The 19886-nt window shown below is 38.9% G+C and overlaps 2 protein-coding genes across 2 annotated transcripts in view; both read left to right on the top strand.

Annotated features, from left to right (window-relative positions):
• megf11 (multiple EGF-like-domains 11) overlaps positions 1 to 19886 on the top strand; it is a 128286-nt gene that overhangs the window by 11104 nt on the left and 97296 nt on the right. The window contains exons 2-5 of the mRNA XM_072434606.1: positions 11367 to 11444; positions 15469 to 15577; positions 16159 to 16260; positions 16804 to 16904. Of these exons, the coding sequence (XP_072290707.1) occupies positions 15477 to 15577; positions 16159 to 16260; positions 16804 to 16904 (304 nt within the window). The 5' untranslated portion in view covers positions 11367 to 11444; positions 15469 to 15476. The remainder of the gene's footprint in view (positions 1 to 11366; positions 11445 to 15468; positions 15578 to 16158; positions 16261 to 16803; positions 16905 to 19886) is intronic.
• Positions 1 to 19886, top strand: part of rpl4 (ribosomal protein L4) — a 132736-nt gene that overhangs the window by 26025 nt on the left and 86825 nt on the right. The window lies entirely within an intron of this gene.

The raw sequence follows: 19886 nt of genomic DNA, 5'->3' as shown, positions 1-19886 counted from the left end.
GGGCGCTCCCTTAGAGATAAGGTGAGGAGCTCGGCCACACGGGGGGAGCTCGGAGTAGAGCCGCTGCTCCTCCACGTCGAGAGGAGCCAGCTGAGGTGGCTCGGGCATCTGTTCCGGATGCCTCCTGGGCGCCTCCCTCGGGAGGTGTTTCAGGCATGTCCCACCGGGAAGAGGCCCCGGGGAAGACCCAGGACACGCTGGAGAGACTATGTCTCTCGGCTGGCCTGGGAACGCCTCGGGATCCCCCCGGAGGAGTTAGAGGAAGTGTCTGGAGAGAAGGAAGTCTGGGAGTCCCTGCTCAGACTGCTGCCCCCGCGACCCGGCCCCGGATAAAGCGGCAGAAGATGGATGGATGGATGGAGTGTTGTAGACTGACCTCTGCTTCTGGCGAGGGCTCCAAAAGAACACAAATGGAAGGGAAATGTTCAGTAGCTCAGTTTGGACGAGGTGGTGCTAAATACGGTGGTGTAAAAGTCCTCTCATCCACTGCTGTTACGAAGCTAAAAACAACTTTTCAGCTTGATGTTTAATAGATTATTTTGTGGAATATGGGCATTATGTAAGAATGTCAAGTATATCGTTCATAGTAACAAATGCTACAAAATGAGCAGTTTAAGAATAAAAATGAGAAACATTATGTTGGAAACTTTCAAATAAGGGTATACATTTACATTTCTACAATTGTGTGATTACTTTTACAGACAGCTCACATTTGCCTGGTAATTAAATCTCAACTAATACATTTAAAGACATTTCTTCTAAATCTATTTTTTACTTAAAGGAAATTATAATGTGCTGTGGCTGACTGGGAAGTGTTTTGATTTTTAAGTTCAATTTTTAATGTAATGTTTTGGGATTTTTACCAAGAAGTGCAGCTTGTGTGGCTCATCGGACAGAAGTAAGAGTGAGGCTTAGACGAGAGCTTTCCTGTTGTGTCAGTTGTTCGCCTGGCTCCCACTGACCGTGTTGCCCGGGCCGCAGAACACAGAGGAGCGACTTGTTTGTCCTGAGGGCTGTTACTCCCCTCAAGCTGCCCTGACACTGGATCTGATGATGACCATTCCCAAACGAGTCTTCTTCTTGAGCTGTGCTAAGATATTGTCAGAGCTTTTCTATTATTATTGTATTTAACTGCTCAATGTGCTTGAATTAAATACTCCTCGGGGACAAATAAAGTGGTATTGATTGATTAAATGTAACAATCCCGATAATGATAGTCAAACATGTCTTTAAATGTATTTGTCGATGTTTAATTATTAGACAAATGTGAAACGTCTGTAAAATGATTCGCAAAAGTGCACCAGAGTTTATAACATAACTTTTTACTTTTTAACCAGCTGTATATGGAGCATTTTTACTATAAAGGATATACTTTCCAAATTTGGACATATTGCCCACCTTACCCAAATCAAGTGACACTGTGGCAAGTATGATAAAATCCTCCTATCTTATACTCATTGTTCTGTAAGATTTATTTCAACACAAACCTTTAGATAGTGTGGCTTTAACCTCCGGCTGATGGATATTTAAATAGCCACATAAAGCTGTGTGCAGAATGAGGATGAGGTGGCCTTCAGTGTTGCCACGGTGTCTCCTGGAGCAGTGGAGCTTGGCCCCTCGTGTCTGCTTCACACACCACTTCCTGCGACATTTGGGTGCGCTTTCTCTCTGCTCGCCTTCTCACATCGCGGCCCTGACACAAAATAAATGAAGACACAGAGAAGACACAGAGTTTAGAGTGTGCGCGGTGGTGGCGAGGTATGGAACTATTGGCCTGTAAAATTGCCCTGGCAGCCGTGCTGTTGTTTCAGCATTTCATGGCGCACTGCTCGACTGCTCCACACACTCGGAGTCTTTCTTCACCCTTTTCATTTGTTTTTCTGTCCAGCGCTTACTCGCCCGCGTTTACACCGGCTCTGTGGACTCCATCTGGTCCAGGAGTGTAAGAGTAATAGCCATGTAAATAAGAATGTAACAATAACCCTAATATCGTGGTAGGATATTGTATCGCCAAAAGTCTCACAATGATATAGTGGGCGGTCACAATATATTAAATTAAGAGGTGGGCAATATATAAACAAAAATGTTATGATATTGTGAATGTTGTCTTGAACATGGGCAAAATTTTAATATTGGGTACATCATTTATAGTATACAAACAAAACAATAAGAGATGATTAAAAATACAATTTAAAAAAGTTGATATATCTGCACTTCTGGAATACATTTTACAGTAACATCAACTAATGTCTTTAAAGACAGGTTTTAACACAATTCTGTTGGATTGACATAATATCATCTGACTATTGTTATTGGTATACTAAAAAAAAAAAAAAAAAAATTGTCAACATCGACCACCCCTAATTGACCCTTTGCTAAATTTAACTTCTGACAAAAATAAATAAATGATTTTTATTTATCAATTTTATGTCGTAAGTCTTGGAATATGACAGTAATGAGTCACACTAAAGGTGTTTAAAGCCGTTTTTAAAGAAAAAATAACAATATGCAATATACAAAAGCCTCTTAGAATATCACAATAAATGTTGTACAGTGAGATGCACATTGTGATAATATTGTGGTTTTGGATATTGTTACATCCTTATACCGGTTAAGAATGACATTGCTTGTTGTTTGGGTCAATTCTTTAATGTAAAAAAACAACAACAATATTGTTAATAAAAATATATCATTCTGGGTGATCAACTGTATTTCCATCAGGGATGTTTCTAGCTTTGCTGCCTTTACTAGAGGCGTCTTTTGCGGCTCTAATTGACAATTATTTAATTTAATTGTCATAGACACAAAAAGTCTGTTTATACTTATCATCTTGTTAAATGCATCTAATGCTTATGATAGCAAATTAATTAGTTTATGGGGCTGTCTGCACATTCTGCTCGTGTCAGGAAATGACCATTTTCACTGAAGGTCCTTGGGCAACACTGTTACATGCAATTGTGTGCACAAGTGTTGCAGCTGTTGTTGAATATCAAGTATATATTTATAGTAACAAATGCTACAAAATAAATATTAAATTAAATTAATGATGATAAAATTGATGGTGATATTTCTGCTCTTTTGTGATTCATTTGACAGACATTTATCTAATGAATAAACCTCACATGTTTTAACACATTAATTGATATCATATCCTCTGAATAGTGTTATCAGGATACTTCAGAAAAAGAAAAACAAAATCGAGTTATTGATTTTTGACTTTGTGGCCAACCTTGTTGTTTTATAATTTTGCTCAGGAATTATGGGAATAAAAAAATCAAATACTTACCATAACCTTCATGCTTTGAAGATGTTTTTGCTGAATGCTGGTCACTGACTGAGAGAGACTTGTGAGTCTGTACTAGAGGACAGTGAGGGGCCCCTGCGTTTGTGACACGATGACGCCTCTGGATCATGCTTCGAGCCATCGCAGGGTGTTGTTTTACTAATTAGCTGTTAAGAATTGCCCGTCTGAAACTGCCGAATGCTGACACGTTAACTCTATGCCATTCTCTGTGTTTTTCTGTTTGGATAATGATTAAAAACATAACACAGACATCTTCCGGCCCATAATTTCCCATAATGATTTCTCACACAATTAATGATCGCCACTTTTGCACTAGAACTTCGCCTTTTAAGGATTGGGTAAAGTGCTTTTTTAACCATAAATCTGCTGTTTTTGGAGGTTTTAATGAACTATATTTGCTATCAAATCAAATCAATTTATTTTTGTAAGGCCCAAAATCACAACAACAGTTGCCTCTGAGGGCCACAGGGAGAAATGAATCAACAATGTCTGTGGTGGCGAGGGAGTCAGACAATGTCTGTGGTGGCAAGGGACGATGTCCCAGGGTCCTCTGTCCTTAGACTCTCCTTCTCGGCCAGGAAAAACTACAAAAAAACCTCTTTGGGAAAAAAGCGTATAAACCTGGAGGAGTTCCAGTGAAGGAGAGATCCGACTCTCACAGACGGACAGACGGACACGAGGGAGACTGAAGCTGGACCCACTCTTCAGGCAGATGAGGGACCGACGGAGGCGAACTGGACACACTCTTCAGGCAGATGAGGGACCGACTGAGGCGAAATGGACCCACTCTTCAGGCAGATGAGGGACCGTCTGAGTCGAGCTGGACCCACTCTTCAGGCAGATGAGGGACCGACTGAGGCGAACTGGAGCCACTCTTCAGGCAGATGAGGGACCGTCGGAGTCGAGCTGGACCCACTCTTCAGGCAGATGAGGGACCGTCCACACAGGGCAGGGACCACTTCACCAGGAGAGGGACATCTGGGTCCACAGGTTCTCAGGAGTGAAAGAAAGAAAAAGAAGGCGGTGAACAGTTTGCAAGTGGAATCAAAAAATAAATATTCAGAACAAATTGCTTCCAAAGTGCTTTCCACAACAGACTAACAGACCCAATTAATACACAATAACATACCATACAAAAAGATATGGTTGTGCAATTAATCAAGATTTAATCATCTTAGCTTACAAGAGAACTAATTTAAACAGCACCATTGCACAGCACAATCTCTAAAATATACTCTATTATTCGTATTTCTAGTAAGTTAGAACTAGAACTGCCTAACATACTGTATTAAGGTTGTTAAAAATATTTTTTGGGGGGATATTTTAGTCAATTTGAAATGTTAGTATTGTGACAAGATTACTACATATACCATCTTAACTTGACAGCCCATCTGTGACCGTCTGACATTCAGTTTGTGATTGTGGTTTTGTATATTGGATGAGCGTGTTGACTGGCATTAGTGTGATCCGTCTGAAGCTGTTATTCACTGCTGGCTGCTGCTTCTCTCTTTTGCCTCATCTGAAATTCATAAAGCCATGGTGGGACAGGACTGTTGAATGACGTGATTATTCAATGATTTTTACAATTAATTATCATTATACCAGATTAATAACTCATCATGACTTGACATTTTATTTATTATTTAAATATAATCTAGTATATAAATTAGGTTCCAAGTTGTGTAAGAAGTCAATAGAGGGAGGTCTGACATTATTGTGCTTGTCTCCATGGTTTTCCCAGAACAGTCTGGTAGTGTCACCTGCTTGTGTCCATGGAGATAGATAAGTTTAATGCAATACTGTGGAACCTTCCAGGCAAAGAAATAGTATCTGCATAAACCCACCACCAGAAAAGTTACATGCCCCTTTAACTCCACTTGCTATTCTGTATGTATATTTTGCGTGCACCACTTTATGCTTCTTTTAGTTGTTTAATCACTGCACAAGACGTAACTTTAGAAGACAAAGAATGTATTTTCTTTCAGGCCTAGTGTAGTGTAGTCACATTCTGAAAATGTCAAACACAATTTCCTTTCTTAGGAGAGGCTTGAGAATGAATATAGATTTTGATTCCACAACGATGAATGAAACACTCCCTTAAGTCTAGCATAATTGTATACACTAAATCAAAGATTTTTATTTCATATTATCATGCTGTCTCATACTAGCTCTGACAAAGACCAATACCTTTCAAAAACTATACAGGCCAACTTAGTCCAATTTATTATTATTTCAGAACCGTAACCAGTTCATATGAATATCTAGTTTTCTATTTTAGTATTTAGTTATAGAGCTTTTCATCGAATGGCAACAACTTTTTGTGGCTGGACATGCCTGACGTCCATAAAAATGGCTCGACATTTTTTACATACAATCCAAGATGGAGGCTGCCTGGGCCTTTCGGTGCCCTCTCTTTGTTTTGTCTGTTTTTATTCCTAAATTGTGTCGCTGTATGTTCTCACTTCTTTGTTCATTGTTGTATTGTTTTGTGTTGCATCAATCACCAAGACAAGTTCCTATGTTTTTGAATTTTGTATTTTTGTTCATTGACAATGGCAATACACCTATTCTGATTCTGATTCTGATTCTATAAGAGTTCTTTTATAAGTTATCTGTTTTTTATTATTATACTTCTGTGCCTAATCTGTTTCTGTAACTAATCTGTGTTGCAACATGGAATTTCCCCATTGTGGGACAAATAAAGGTTATCTTATCTTATTTTATCTTAAATACATGATCAAAAACAATGTAAAAAGTGAACAAAAGAGCGGTGGAACAACCTGATGAGCTGCTGAGTGACTACTGGTAAATACATTGATCACACTAGTATCAGCATATTTTTAAATCAATGCTAAGATTAGTATTTAGCATCTTGAAATTTCCATCGGTTTAACATTGGGATAATTGAGATATGACGACGCAATCCCGAGCTCCAGAGATATATATAGAGAGAGAGAGATACCATGTGACAGACTTTGGAGGAAATCTGAATGAATCTTTGTGGGCGCTCTCGGCCGGCAGCGTGTGCCAGCTCACGGTAAGGCAAGGTTATTTAGATGAAAGATGTTGTAGAGATTAGTGAGGCCTGCCCGTGCCGCCGACATCCAGCGTGCCGCACTGTGTGATTTATGAGCGCTGCGATATCAGTGGCCGGCGCATGAATAAACCATGCGCTGAACGAGACGCCTGTTAAACGATGCAGAGAGGTTCCCAGGTGCTTCAGTCTTCAAGAGGAAACTTCTAAAGTCGGGGTTCTATTCTGGACACTTGTTGGTGCTGTGAGCTGAGGAGGCGGGCAGCTCTGTGACACGACATGATCACCGCTCTAGGCCGCAGACATGCTAAGGAAGAAGAACATTTTCAATAGCCTTATGAAACAATCCTCTTTTTATTGTATTGAACAGATTTAGAGAAGATCCATTTGTCACTTATTCTACTGTCTACTGATGTTTTGAGTTTGATCGATTTATGACTTTTGATATTGTGAGTTTATTGTGAGGTTGTGCAAAAAAATCGAAACCCAGATTTAGGGCTGCAACATATCGCAAGATGTTTATATCTCAATAGTTAATACAATAATCACTGTCACAAGAAAATAGATATAAGTAACGCCACTAAACAAGCTACATCTGACTGAAATTAAAATTTAAAAAAAAGTTGAAAGTATTTTTCTTTTTTAATTTGAAATTTTAGTCTTGATTCAGTCTCTATTTAAAACTCTTAGTCATGTTTTTACAAGTAATTTTAAGTAGAATTTTAAAGACTCTTCTTTATTTTAATTGTGTCAAAAAAATTATGTTTAAATATCATAATAATATTGTTATCGCATTACAAAACTTATATCATATTGTGCAGCTCTACCAAGACAGACACATACGATTTTATAGTCTAAATAAGGCGCCTCAAAAATAAATAAAAAATAAACAAAAATAACTGTAATAGAGCCCCCACTTTGAGAAGCTCTGTTCTACTTTATTGTTGGAGGACCCTTTACCATTTCTATTTGATGTTTCTACTCAAGAATCACCCACTTCAACTTTAAACATAATTTAGAGTGTTCCCAGTGTACAATAAGGCATTGTTCCGTTTAAATTTAAAGATAATCACAAGAGACAACACATATTTAAGATGTTTCAAGGGTTTTTCAAAAGCATGGCTATATAACGTGAGGAGTCTTGGTGCTATGGTGACCAGCTCCATCTCCAGGGAAACTGACAACTGCTCAATATTTAAATGTTCTGCATGCTAATATGTGAACATGGCACTCTCTACTCTGTCCTCCCTGTCCATCCTCACACTCACAGTCACGGATCAGAGCCCCCAGAGCAGAATGAATCTCATCTGCAATGGGCTGTGTTCATGTTTCTAAAACATTTTTAAATAGGTGAAATTGCTCAATAGTAAAGGTTTCTTTTTTCTCTTTTAATGGAAATGTCTCATGTGTTCAAAATTGGGTCCACAAATTCACAGTCTTTATCTTGTAGATTAAAGTTCAGTGAAAATGAATTACATTTTATAAAAGGCCAAAATTAGTACAACCAGATCAAAAACGTGCATCTTCATCTTTAACTATAGAAGTTTGACCTGCCTTTGACCTCTAATAAATAAGAAGAATAATGCTGGAAAACGCTTGCACAAGTTGTGAAGATAACTCAAAAGCTTCGGCCTGACTTAGAAGAAGTGATATCTTAAACATTTGAGCTCTTTGACTAAACATTACTACTACTAGGGGTTTACTGTGGGTTGTCCATATCACAGATTAACACAAATCACACTGTTTTTTATGACACTATTTTTTAATGAACGATGAAACGTTAGCTAACTAAAGTAAAAATAATAGGATGATTTCCAATACAAACAACATTGAGCTTTTCAGGAGGCTAACAACAACCAATTTTAATGTTAGGTCTAAAAAGCAGACTCTTATTGGTGGCATCAAAATCCTGAGTTTCCGAGATAACATGCTCATGAAACCCAAGCACCCGAAGACCTCATGAATACACCATATGTCACATGAAATTTTTTTTTTTTGTGTTGACATTGGAGGAATGTTTTAGTGGGCTCTGTGAGGACGTCTGCATTATCCCGACCCCATAAACTGTGAACATCTCACTCGCTGCTCTCTGAAGTGACATTTATGTAGAGAAATAGAATCAGAAAAGAGGGCAGTTTTTACTTGTCGTCCACTTGTCGGACCATTTTATGAAACCAGGAAGACAGACTGTTAAACTCGGAGCCAAAACTACATTTAGAATAAAAAAGGTTTGTAGGATTGATGCTTTTGTTTATTGTGTCTTTGTCTTCTGTAGTTTCAGGCCACTGGTGTCTCAACATCCCTTCTTCAAAGTTACTATGCATAAGTATTGCTATAATAAATATAGTAGTGTTGTTAAGGATTTTTCACTTGGGGATGAAGAGTGTTTTCTTATACTCACAACATTGTGCTGGTTCCGGATATTCTTTGTATTGTACACTTAATTTAACATCACCTTTTGGTGATGTCATGATTAGGCTATTAAACAGCAGTTTGTAAATTACGTATTATTTTAGTTGTATTTGACCCGTGTTGGGGCCGTGTGGGGCTGGGAGAATTTGGAGCAGGGATTGGGGCTGTGTGTGGTGCTCTGGCTCTAATGAGGCCTGACTCCTAATGACTCCCGCCGCCGCACGACAGCCAGCGCCAGAGGTGGCCCTGCTCATCTCCTCTTTGCGCATGGGTACACCTGTAACCTTTAGATCAGTGCAAATTAGATTGCGCCAGGAATCCTTCAGTAGTCATTACAAAACTGATTCAGTGGATGGATGGAACCTCATAAAAATTGCATATAGAACCTCCTGTTGAATTTGGAGCAGCCAGAGTGGGCAGACAAAGACAGGAGCACTCAGAATCCCTCATGTGATTGGGCATTCTCTGACCGCTCCGAGCTAAAAACACTAAACCGAATGATGTTTCCATTGTCTGTTGTTGGGTGTTAACTTGTGAATTATCTGGAACGACGATGTTCTGGCCTGACTCCATGATGGGAGCTGGCTCCTGACCGCTGCCAGGCTGTCATTCTGCCGAGCGCTGGTCATCTTGAGGACAGGCGCCTAATTGCACCGCACTTGAATCAGTCACTCAGTGAAAGCCCATGGATTTCATCATGTATATGTGTTGGGGGTATGTAGAGACATAAATGTCAGAGTGTGTGTGAAGCATGGTGGCCGTGTTGGTGAGGTCCTTATCCTTATATGCACCACATGCACTCTGTCAACAGCCTGTACTGTAGATCCATCACAGTCTCAGAGATGCTCCTTCAGCAGTTTGTCAGCAGGATGAGCCGCCGCGGAGACGAGGCATTTTGTATTTTGTGTAATCAAAAGGACGAGGAACTGGAGAAAAACTCATTTAGGACAGATCCCATCTCTGGGGAGCACTTTGTGTGGAACACATTGATGTGAAAACTGAAACAAACTGGTTTAGTGAATATGAGCAGGAGGAGGCCTGCGCGCCTCAGCGATGAGCATTTTATATGGGTCTGGTTTTGCCGATGTTTTGTTCATATGCTGCTGAAAGAATTCCAACCATCCACAGAGACGGGCCTGGTAAAAGCACATGCCCAAGCAAACAGCTTTCTGCATTTCACAAAGTAAATGTCTTCATTTCAATTCAGTACCTTATCATTGCCAATAAATAATAATCCCATCTATCCTACACGTATTATATTGTCTCATCCAATAATGTTCTAAAAATGTATACATGATGTAATCGTGTAATCCCTCATTCGTCCAGGAGTGTTCTATTGTAGACAAAATTCAGTTGTATAGTCTGGACTCTCATCCAAGAGTCATTCTCAATCTGCAAATAGAGTCTGGGAATCAGGAGGGCTTACACAGAGTAGGATAAAAAAAAAAAACAGACTCAATTCGCAGATTGTGAATGACTCTTGGAAAAGAGTCGGATTGTATTGTTTTTCTAAAAACATTTCCAGATGATACAGCTGATTTCTTTCTACAATATATGATGTAACATTCATTTTAAACTGATGCATAATCCCCTTTTCCTATAGACGACAGTGAAAGTGAAACAAAGATAGAGGTTGTGACCCTGACCTGCAGGGATCATGGTGATGGGCTGCTTACATGCACAGTATTAACATAGCCATAATGCTGTTGCTAATGAGCTGCGATAACTGCTTCTTGTAGGTGCAGTGATGAGCCTCTTGTGTTGTTTGGATAGCTCTTGAGTTAATGTAGCCCCATTAGCTGTGTGGAGGCTGGACTACACCGCCATTTTAAAGCTGAAATTAAGTTTCGTCCTGTAATTTTAAAGATTAATGAACATCTCTGCTTCGCTTTTTCATGCGTTTATAAAATAAAATGTGTTCCTGTGGAATAATTTCACTTTCCATTTACACCGCCTTTTGGCAATAACGGAGCGTTTTCAAAATGTCCAACACTACACGTTACAGCTTATTTGGAAGGAAATTGAATTGTGTGGTGAAGTAAAACTGACCACTTTTGTCTGTTTTGGATGAAACAGCATCAGCATACTGGCTAGTGCAGTCACAGTACATTATTAGACAACACTGAGCTTGTTTCTAGCGTGTTTCTACTGAAGATGCAATTTTGTTTTGTCAATTTTGTAATCATGTTCTAAATGTATTCTTTGTAAAAATCATATTCACAAACATCAAAAGAATAATTGCTAAATCAATCAATCAACCAAAATAGTGGTTAGTTACTTGTTCTAATACAGATAAAACTGTTCAGGAATGGTCCAATTTTGTCCTATTTAGGTGTTATTATTTCTGTATAAATGGGATTGTTGAAAGGATCAATTTGTAGTATCAATTTGTACTTGCTTAACAATTTTTTGATACACTCTGATTATGTAAACATGAATGAAACCAAACCCAACTGCAGGCATGTTTTTGATGAGGGATCGCCATTAAAACATGTTTTAAATCTCCAAAGAGTCAATTTGGCACATTGAGAGGTTTGAGTTTGCATTGACGTATTAGTACGGGGGGAAAAGGGGCTTGTGTGTCATCAGCAGCTCATTATTTTTCTTCTCCCACAGATCAGCAGCCTGTCGTCACCCCGCTCTCAGCACAGCGCCTCCTGTCACTTGCGCAGACACAGCGCAGGAGGAGAGTAGGTGAGTTTAGGCCACGTGCCGGGATAATGGTCTGTCACAGTCTTCTTTGCCCTTACAACCTCTAACAGCCACCACTCACTTTTCAAACCACAAGCCATTGAAAAAGTGAAGTGAACGCCTCCCGGTCTTTAGCGCGGGCTGTAGAATAAGTGCAAGAACAAGTGAAAAGTCTGACACTAGATTCCCAACTACAAAGAATTTAAATTGCTGCAGTTGGTGGGGGGGAACGGTGTGTGATGCATATGAGCAACAGAGCCAGTTCTCAGGATCAATTAAGTATTTATCTATCCATCTATTTATCACCCACTCCGAGTCATGTGCCTAACTTATGTTGTAGTTTATCACACTTTATGAAGCAAATAACTAACCCCTACAGTAGAGATTGATGGATATTTTTGGTAACCATTCACCTGAAAGTGCACCAGGATGAGAAAGACAAAAGCTATTTTTCAGTTCACTTTTCTCCCGTTGTTAGAAAAACCTGCTGGGAAGATTGAACATTGACATATTCTTTGACGCCTTCTTTAGAGTTTTCCATGAGAATATAAAATGATGTCAACATTTAAGGCACTAAGAAGGCATACCAGTTTTAGTAGAGGGTGCTGTATTAGGGGTGGCTGGTATTGGTTAAATTATAACATTGGAACAGTATAAAACTACATTGCTTCATGGGACGTTGTTGTTGACTTTGTTTATGTTCCAGTTTGAGACATAAAATACATCTACTTTTAGCTATAGTTTTAGTTGACAAAAGGTACCGGTTTGTCATTTTATTCATCGTTTTTGTCATTATGATTACATTTTTTTTTTTTTTTGTTGTTTTAGTCAGCAAAAATATATAAGGCATTCAAAAAAATATGATTAAAAATTTAAGTAGATTAAATTAAATGTATTCACCAGTGTTCCAGTTAGTCCGACATAAAAAATAAGGGTGTGAGGAAAAAGTTAGATGTGTAATTAATATCGTAAACTTAAAAACAACACTTACAGCCAAGGCTAATTTGCAATTTCCATCCTTTGAAGGGCTTTTACAAACAAGGTTGACTCACATTTAGAATCAGAATCGGAAAATGGTTTGTTGCCATTGCCAGTGAACAGAATACACAAACTAGGAACTTCCTTTGGCATTAAGATGTAACAATTCATAATAATAAAAGTATATAAATAAAGAATGCATACAATATAACATTTACTAATATTAAAATAAAATTGAACTTGTATACAAAGGCAGATTATCTGATATGTCATCACAAATGTTTTTTAGTCAGTCCAGTTTCAGATCGGGACACAAGGACTTCCAAAGTTTACCACCTTTGACTGTCCAAGGGATAGGTTTCTTAATATGTTTCTTAATTCTTAATTTCCTGACCATAAACAATACAGACTTTTAATGTTTCCCATACAAAAAACGTAAATGTCAAAGAAGAAAAATAACATTTATTGCACAAAAACATCAAACCACCTGCTTCTACTGACAGAGGTTTGGATTTTAGACCTCGATTAAACAGACCGAAGCGTAACTGAAAATTAGAAATTACTTTCATCTCAATCTCGATTAAAATTCCATTAATTACACAGCCCTAGTTAGAATGCACAGACGCTTGCAGTTTGATGTATTAATAAATGTACTTGTTACGTACCTACACCTGTACACCTGTAGTAATAACACTTTACACAGGTCGTCGCTGGGACACCTCGCTGGAGAGGCTGGTATGTAACAGGCGTGTTAATTAATCGTCCTGTTAGGGAAATGAACACGCCTTTAGCCCCTGTCTGCTCCGATGAACTGCTGCTCAGAGGAAGTCAGGCCTCATCGATTTCCCTTCACGTGTTGCTCAACTGCATACAGTTATCAATGCAGCAGATTAGCCCAACATGTGAATGCCAGTGTTATTGAATAGAGTCACTCACAAATATTGAGCGTACTTTCCATAGCACTTTCAGCACAAGCAGGGCAACCGTGATCTATGAAGAGTCACGATGTTAAGAATTCCTCCATCTTTAAATGTCCACCCTGTAACCCTAGCCCTTTAGTGTGTTAGTACTGCATTTGGTGGTGGTTAAGTTACTTCTGTTGTTGCATGTGTCGAGATTGTTTGGTTAATCAATAATCGAGATTTTTTAGGTAATTAATTGTAATAATACATCAAACTTGTGCTTTTTTGTGCTCTTTGACTGTGAAAGATAATCATAATCGTATTTTGATTATTGTAATTATTACCTGGATTATATAAATTCAAAAACACACAACAAAAGGCAAAGACAGTAGCATTATTAAATCAAAATATCCAAAAAGAATAAACAGCTTCAAATGTTCATGATTAATACAATTTTATTCATGCGTATTCTCCATCTAGAAGCCTTCAGTCTCCATGTTTCAACCTTTATTTGGTTGATAATGTATTTTAAAAGTTTCTATCCACTAAAGAAATAATTGTTTGACTAGTGTGGTGGCTGGATCAATGCTCGTTTGGGGCGTAGGGTGTAGACAAAGGATTCACGTTGACAAAGCTCTGCAATCTTTTCAAGGTAGTTTATTTACAGAGAAAGCAGTGTCAAATACAGGACAGCAGAAAACAGCGCCCGGGTCTCCGATGATCAGGGACCCCCCTCTCTGGGCGCACCTCCCTTATATACTGAAGATGCACAAAGACCGATAAACAATATCTGACAGGTATGACCCTATCCATGTACCAACGGATTAGCCAATGAGAGAACAAGATGTAAAGGTATCCTTATTTGGGTAGCACCAGGGGAAAGTTACAGAAATGAAGTCATGCGTGTGTATGCCGATGTTCAAACCTATATCTCCTTTTTCGGCCTATAGCTTCGCCTGGTGTACTCCTAGCAATAAATTACAACAGGCCTCAGTACTCCTAACATCTTGTATAAGAGTTTAAACAAACCGAGTGGGATGGAGGAGAACAGAATGTACAGTTTAGATACTTCACTAGTCTATTACTAAAATAATCGTTAGTTGCTGTCCTACTTTTTTGGGCACTCAAAAACACTTAGAATAATTGTGACAAATTTAGAAGCAAGAGTAAGTAATTTCAACTCAAGAAAGTGCATTTTTATATCGCTGTTTACTTGATCATTCAGAAAGTTGGATTTCACAGAATTTTACCAATCACACTCGACAAATGCTCTGAGCTACTGTAGTCACACCCCTCAACTAATCATTGGAATTTTAATTTTAGTTACAAATTGTCTTTTGCTTTCATACTTTTCACCATCAAACACCCAACAAGTAAATTCCAGACATATTGTGAGCAAAAATTCGGACACAGCGGTTCAGAAATGCGGTTAATGTCATGCCACCATAAATCTTTCTTTCTTACTTTGTTTTGTGTCAAATTTTCATGTTGTCTCCGTTGTTTATCTTTTGTAGCAACAGTGAGGTTGGACCCATGATGGCAGTGAATCCATCACTGCCATGCAGTGGATCAAGCACGCAGCCTCTTCTATACGTCCATACGTCTAATGAAATCAGCCCTAAACAAATCAGCCGGCTGTCAGAGTGGAGGGGCATTTAATCTGAGCCCCTCGCTGCGCTCGTCCTGAAGGTCCCACTCAAGGAGACAGTGTTTACGAAAGTCTCAAAAGCTACACTTCAGACATATTTTATAATGAGTGACTTAGTAGTTGAGTGGTATGATGATATTGGTAGCCTTTCACATTTTTTATCTAGCTTGTTCGGATTGTTCGGCCCAGTATTTGGACATTTTATTGGGCAAATAAATATATTAAAAACTCTCCTAAAAAATTAAGATTTTTGTACGATTGTTGGATTTTGTAAGCATAAAACCAGTATTTTCTTAGGGATACTCAAATAGTGATACTACACTGAAAAGCCTAAAATATCTTGTTTTTTTGTAGTTGGTAACTTTGAAATGTAAAAAATACAGCACAAACTGACACAGAATGCCTATTGTCTCTTACTGTTACATTTTTGATTAAAAATGTACCCCAAGCAATGATCTGTGTCCTGCTGTAAAGCGCCATCTTGTTATTGTCTTGACAGAGTAAAACATGCGGCCGTGCTGTCTCCTGCTGGCCTTTGTGCTGGTCCACGGGGCTTCGGTGTGGGGCCTCAACCCTGACGACCCCAACGTCTGCAGCCACTGGGAGAGGTGAGTGAACATCCTCTACGAAGGCAAGGTCGCCCTCTCACACACACACACACACACACACACACACACACGCTCACAACCAAACTTGGGCTGTGTTTTGTAAAGTCTTTACAAAGCATTATTGATTGTCACTGCTGCGTGGTGGTGCGACCGGCGAGGGGAGGAGCTGCGCCTCAGATGAGATACGCAGGCAAATTGATCAGCGTACTCTCACTCCAATCTATCACCACTGCCAGCCAGACGGAATAATTATTAGTTGCTCTCGCTACTGTCATTTGTGAGAAATACGCCGGAATCATTTTGGTCCCGGATGCAAAGGGGAGGAAAGGAAACGGTGAAGATATATTGTTCAGATTATTGGCTGACCGAGGTGGGGTACTTAGGGAGAGCGGCTCCACCTTGTTGCTGGTAAAATGAAATCCCTGAGGTGCTCCAATATTCCCCGCCTGACACCGATCGCATATATCACTGGTATGATTCACCAGAGCCCCTCTCCAGACCTGCTTGTGCATATCAAAACAATGGTATTGTTACTGTCACCGGAGTGTGCTGATGTTGTTGACTACACTTGTGTCTTGCAGCTACGCAGTGACGGTGCAGGAGTCGTACGCTCACCCCTTTGACCAGATCTACTACACTCGCTGCACGGACATCCTCAACTGGTTCAAATGCACCAAGCACCGGTATGAAGAAGCTCTCTGTTCTATTGCGTTCATTATCCATTCGTTATTCATTATCAAAGGCAGGAAGATGATGGCCTCCTTCCAGATCAGAAAGTTCCACATTGCTCACAAACATTATAATTTACATACAAACATATTAAATTAAATGAAAATTACAAATAGATCCCTAGTTCCATTAAATAGTCTGTCTATGAAGCAGCGTTGGGACAACAGCTCCTCCTCTGGGTGAAGCATTGAAAAAAAATAAAAAATATATTTGAACATAGGAATGATTTAAATTCTGACACAAAGAATTAATATAAAAATACAAGATTAATTTCACTTGATATATATATATATATATATATATATATATATATATATATATATATATATATATATATATATATATATATATATATATATATATATATATATATATAGGTTCCACAATGAAAAATACATTGACATTTGATATTTGTATTGCGGCGCACCTCTTCTGCTCCCTCCATTTGTCCTGCCCTTCAGCGCTCACCCTGACATGTCGCTGTGGCTATATTTTAGGATCAGCTATAAGACGGCTTACCGGCGGGGAGTGCGCACCATGTACCGGCGCCGCTCGCAGTGTTGCCCTGGTTACTTCGAGAGTGGCGACCTGTGCGTCCGTGAGTATCCTTTCTCTACTCTGTCCCCTCATGACATTTCAGCCGATGTCCGCTAGACATTTAGAGAATAGGAGCAAACATTGGGATTGATTGTTGCTGCGGGTGGCTTGTAGTTAAAGTTACAAAAGTCTATGGCACTCACCCGCCTCCGCCTTGGCTCCCAGTCTAGGCTGCTGCTGTATATAATGAAAAAGAGTATGCCTCAACTCTCCCACAAGTGTGTAATTTGTGCCTTTAAAGGTCCTGTATTATGTAGCATTCAGGCTTCAGACACCTTTACATTGACATTTTACACATAATGCAGCGGTGTTTCCCATAGGTTGGGCATTGTATCATAATAATATTCATTTGATCTTGAGGAATCCTGTATTCAGAGGTGGGTACTACTCAGTTACATTAGTAACTTTTTCAAGAAATTTTACTTTTTGATACGATACTTACTTGAGTAACAGTTTTGGGTCTTCTTCCCACTGTGAGCAAGTCTACAAGCGACAAATATTTGTATATACATAACATAACAAGATTACTATTGCAATAACACATCATCATTATCATCATAATGATGATGAACTAACCTGTCTCTGTATTTGCATCGCTCCTTCAGATATGATTTAGTGTTTTCATATTTTTTGTGTCTATCCTTTGAAATACCGGATTTTGTGCTTAAGTCCTTCAAGTCCTTAGTTAAAATGAGACAAAAAAGATCTCCTCCACTGCACTGACGAAGTGAGACGTACAACAAGAAAAGGACTATTTTACACAACTCCTCTCTTTACTGCTCCAGCCAGACTAATGTAATTGAAATGGTATAACAATGAGAGAAATTAACGAGCTGAGATAGTGCAAGTTTAGACACAGTGGATGGCTCCCACATAAAACTACGAGGCTTGAAAATTAAACTGAGCTGATATCGGAAACACAATCCCTCACTGTTGGTAATATTACTTCATTATTGGTCAGCGTTATTCTTGATTCTCAAAGTGAATCTTTAAGGCAAACGAACACACTCGGCAGCAGTATTCTCAGCAGTTCATGTTTTATTCTCTGTAATAGCCGCCAATGGCACATGAATAGTGGATTGCCACATGTCTTGTGCAACACTTGGCTCTGTGGATGTGTAGCGAACTTGGGATTTGATGGATAGACCACTGCAGTGTCAGTTGACTTGGAATGGATAATAAACCAGACACGGAGTTCATAATATCCAGGAGGTCGTATTTATGCATGGCGGGTATTTTAACTTACTGGGCCCTTACAGTAGGACTAATGCAACTAATCACAACTAAACAGGTTTGGTAATCGAGTAGTTGTTATCTTTACTCAACACAAACCCTTCAAAAATGGCCATGCGCTGAGAGAACAAAAAGAATATCTCTTTGCTTACATGTTTTAGTAATCTATGATGGTTGAGGTTCATGTATCACACACATGTTTAAGATTATAAACACTTTTGTGATTATGCCAACCAATCCTGTAATTAGAAACAGTTCAAGTTTTTCTATACTTTGGCAGCTGAGCTATAATTTCACTTCCGAGAGGGACAATAAACTTGAATGAGGTGGTAAAACATACACTGAAATGTACTTCCAAGATATATTTAGAGGCGACACAGTAACGAAATGCAATTCAAAGATTGTTGGATAAGAGCAACAAAAAGGGCAGTGATTCGTTGATTGCGATTTAAAAAAAAGCTAATTAAAAATAAACGCTTAATAAAGGTATGTGGTAATCTTTCAAACAAGGATATAAGGATGTCACAATATCAGAATGTGGTGTTACGATTATTAAGAAACAGCACGATTTTATAATTATTCATGATTATTGGCTCCATGGCTAAACAACATTGAAAGCCTTCATTTACTTTCTTTCACATGTCTAACTTTATGAAATCAAACTTTCTAAAGAAAAAAATAATGATATTATAAACAGCGAGATTAAAAGTAATTCAGTTTAGTCTGATTTTATGGATTGAACTGAAATCAGGGCCGCTGCTAGCCATTTGCTGTGCAGAAATACTCAGTGGTGCCCCCATTCCCCCAGCCCACTTCGAATGTGTGAAAAGTACGTATTGGTTTGATGTTTATAATGCTAAATAAAGGTGACTATTTCTGATTTGTTTAATTTTTTTTTAATATATACTAAATATTGCATGCATCACAATCCTAATTCAGGCCTTAATGTCTTTGCTCCGCCCCTTCTGCAGCGTAACATGAAGTCCTTCTCTTGCTCTTCTACAGAACCGATCGAGGCTCTAGAAAACACTACAGGCTGAAAACTATTGACACTTTCTGTTGCATTTATGAAAACACGATTTAGACATGAAGTTGAATCACCTTGACTTTGCGCTCGCCCTCAATGTCAGCTCCGCGGAGGCGCACCAGCTCGACACATCACACGTCTTGTTTCATCGCGGTTTCTAATTGAATATGATGCCAATTTTCATCATCTAAAGATCGTTTTGCTCCTTGAGGTGTGTATAATGCGTATGCTGATCAGAATTGTTCCCAGCTTTGCCCCTGATCTGTCTGCGTCTGTTTAAACTGTGGTTTGTGTAGCTGCCCCAGGCATCTCAAACCATGCAGAGAGAGAGAGAGAGAGAGAGAGAGAGCTTTATGACACTAGAGTCCAAGGTACTTTTGAATTAATAAAGAACTAAATACAAAGTAGGCCTACTGAAGGCTTCCTGTTTAATTGCAGAAGGAACAGAGCAGCTGCTGCACAAATACTGTGTCATTCAGTCCAAACTGCCCGGTCAGATTGGTGCCCCTCAGATCATTTATGTGCCTAATGGTTCATTGTTGCTGATATTTCAAGATTATTAGGTTAATCCATAATAGGGATTTTTCAGGTCACAATATAATCGTAAGAACCAATTTTAGAAGCAAAATTATGTTTTTTCTGTTCAATATATTGCCCAAAAATAGATCAAAATGTAAAGAACTTTTTTATCTGGCTGTTATTGTCATATTTATTTTGTCTTTC

This window comes from Eucyclogobius newberryi, unplaced genomic scaffold (genome assembly GCF_026437365.1).
Source record: "Eucyclogobius newberryi isolate DKJ021-1_F unplaced genomic scaffold, fEucNew1.0.hap1 SCAF_7, whole genome shotgun sequence".
NCBI lineage: Eukaryota > Metazoa > Chordata > Actinopteri > Gobiiformes > Gobiidae > Eucyclogobius > Eucyclogobius newberryi.
This window is presented reverse-complemented; position numbering and strand designations above follow the sequence as displayed.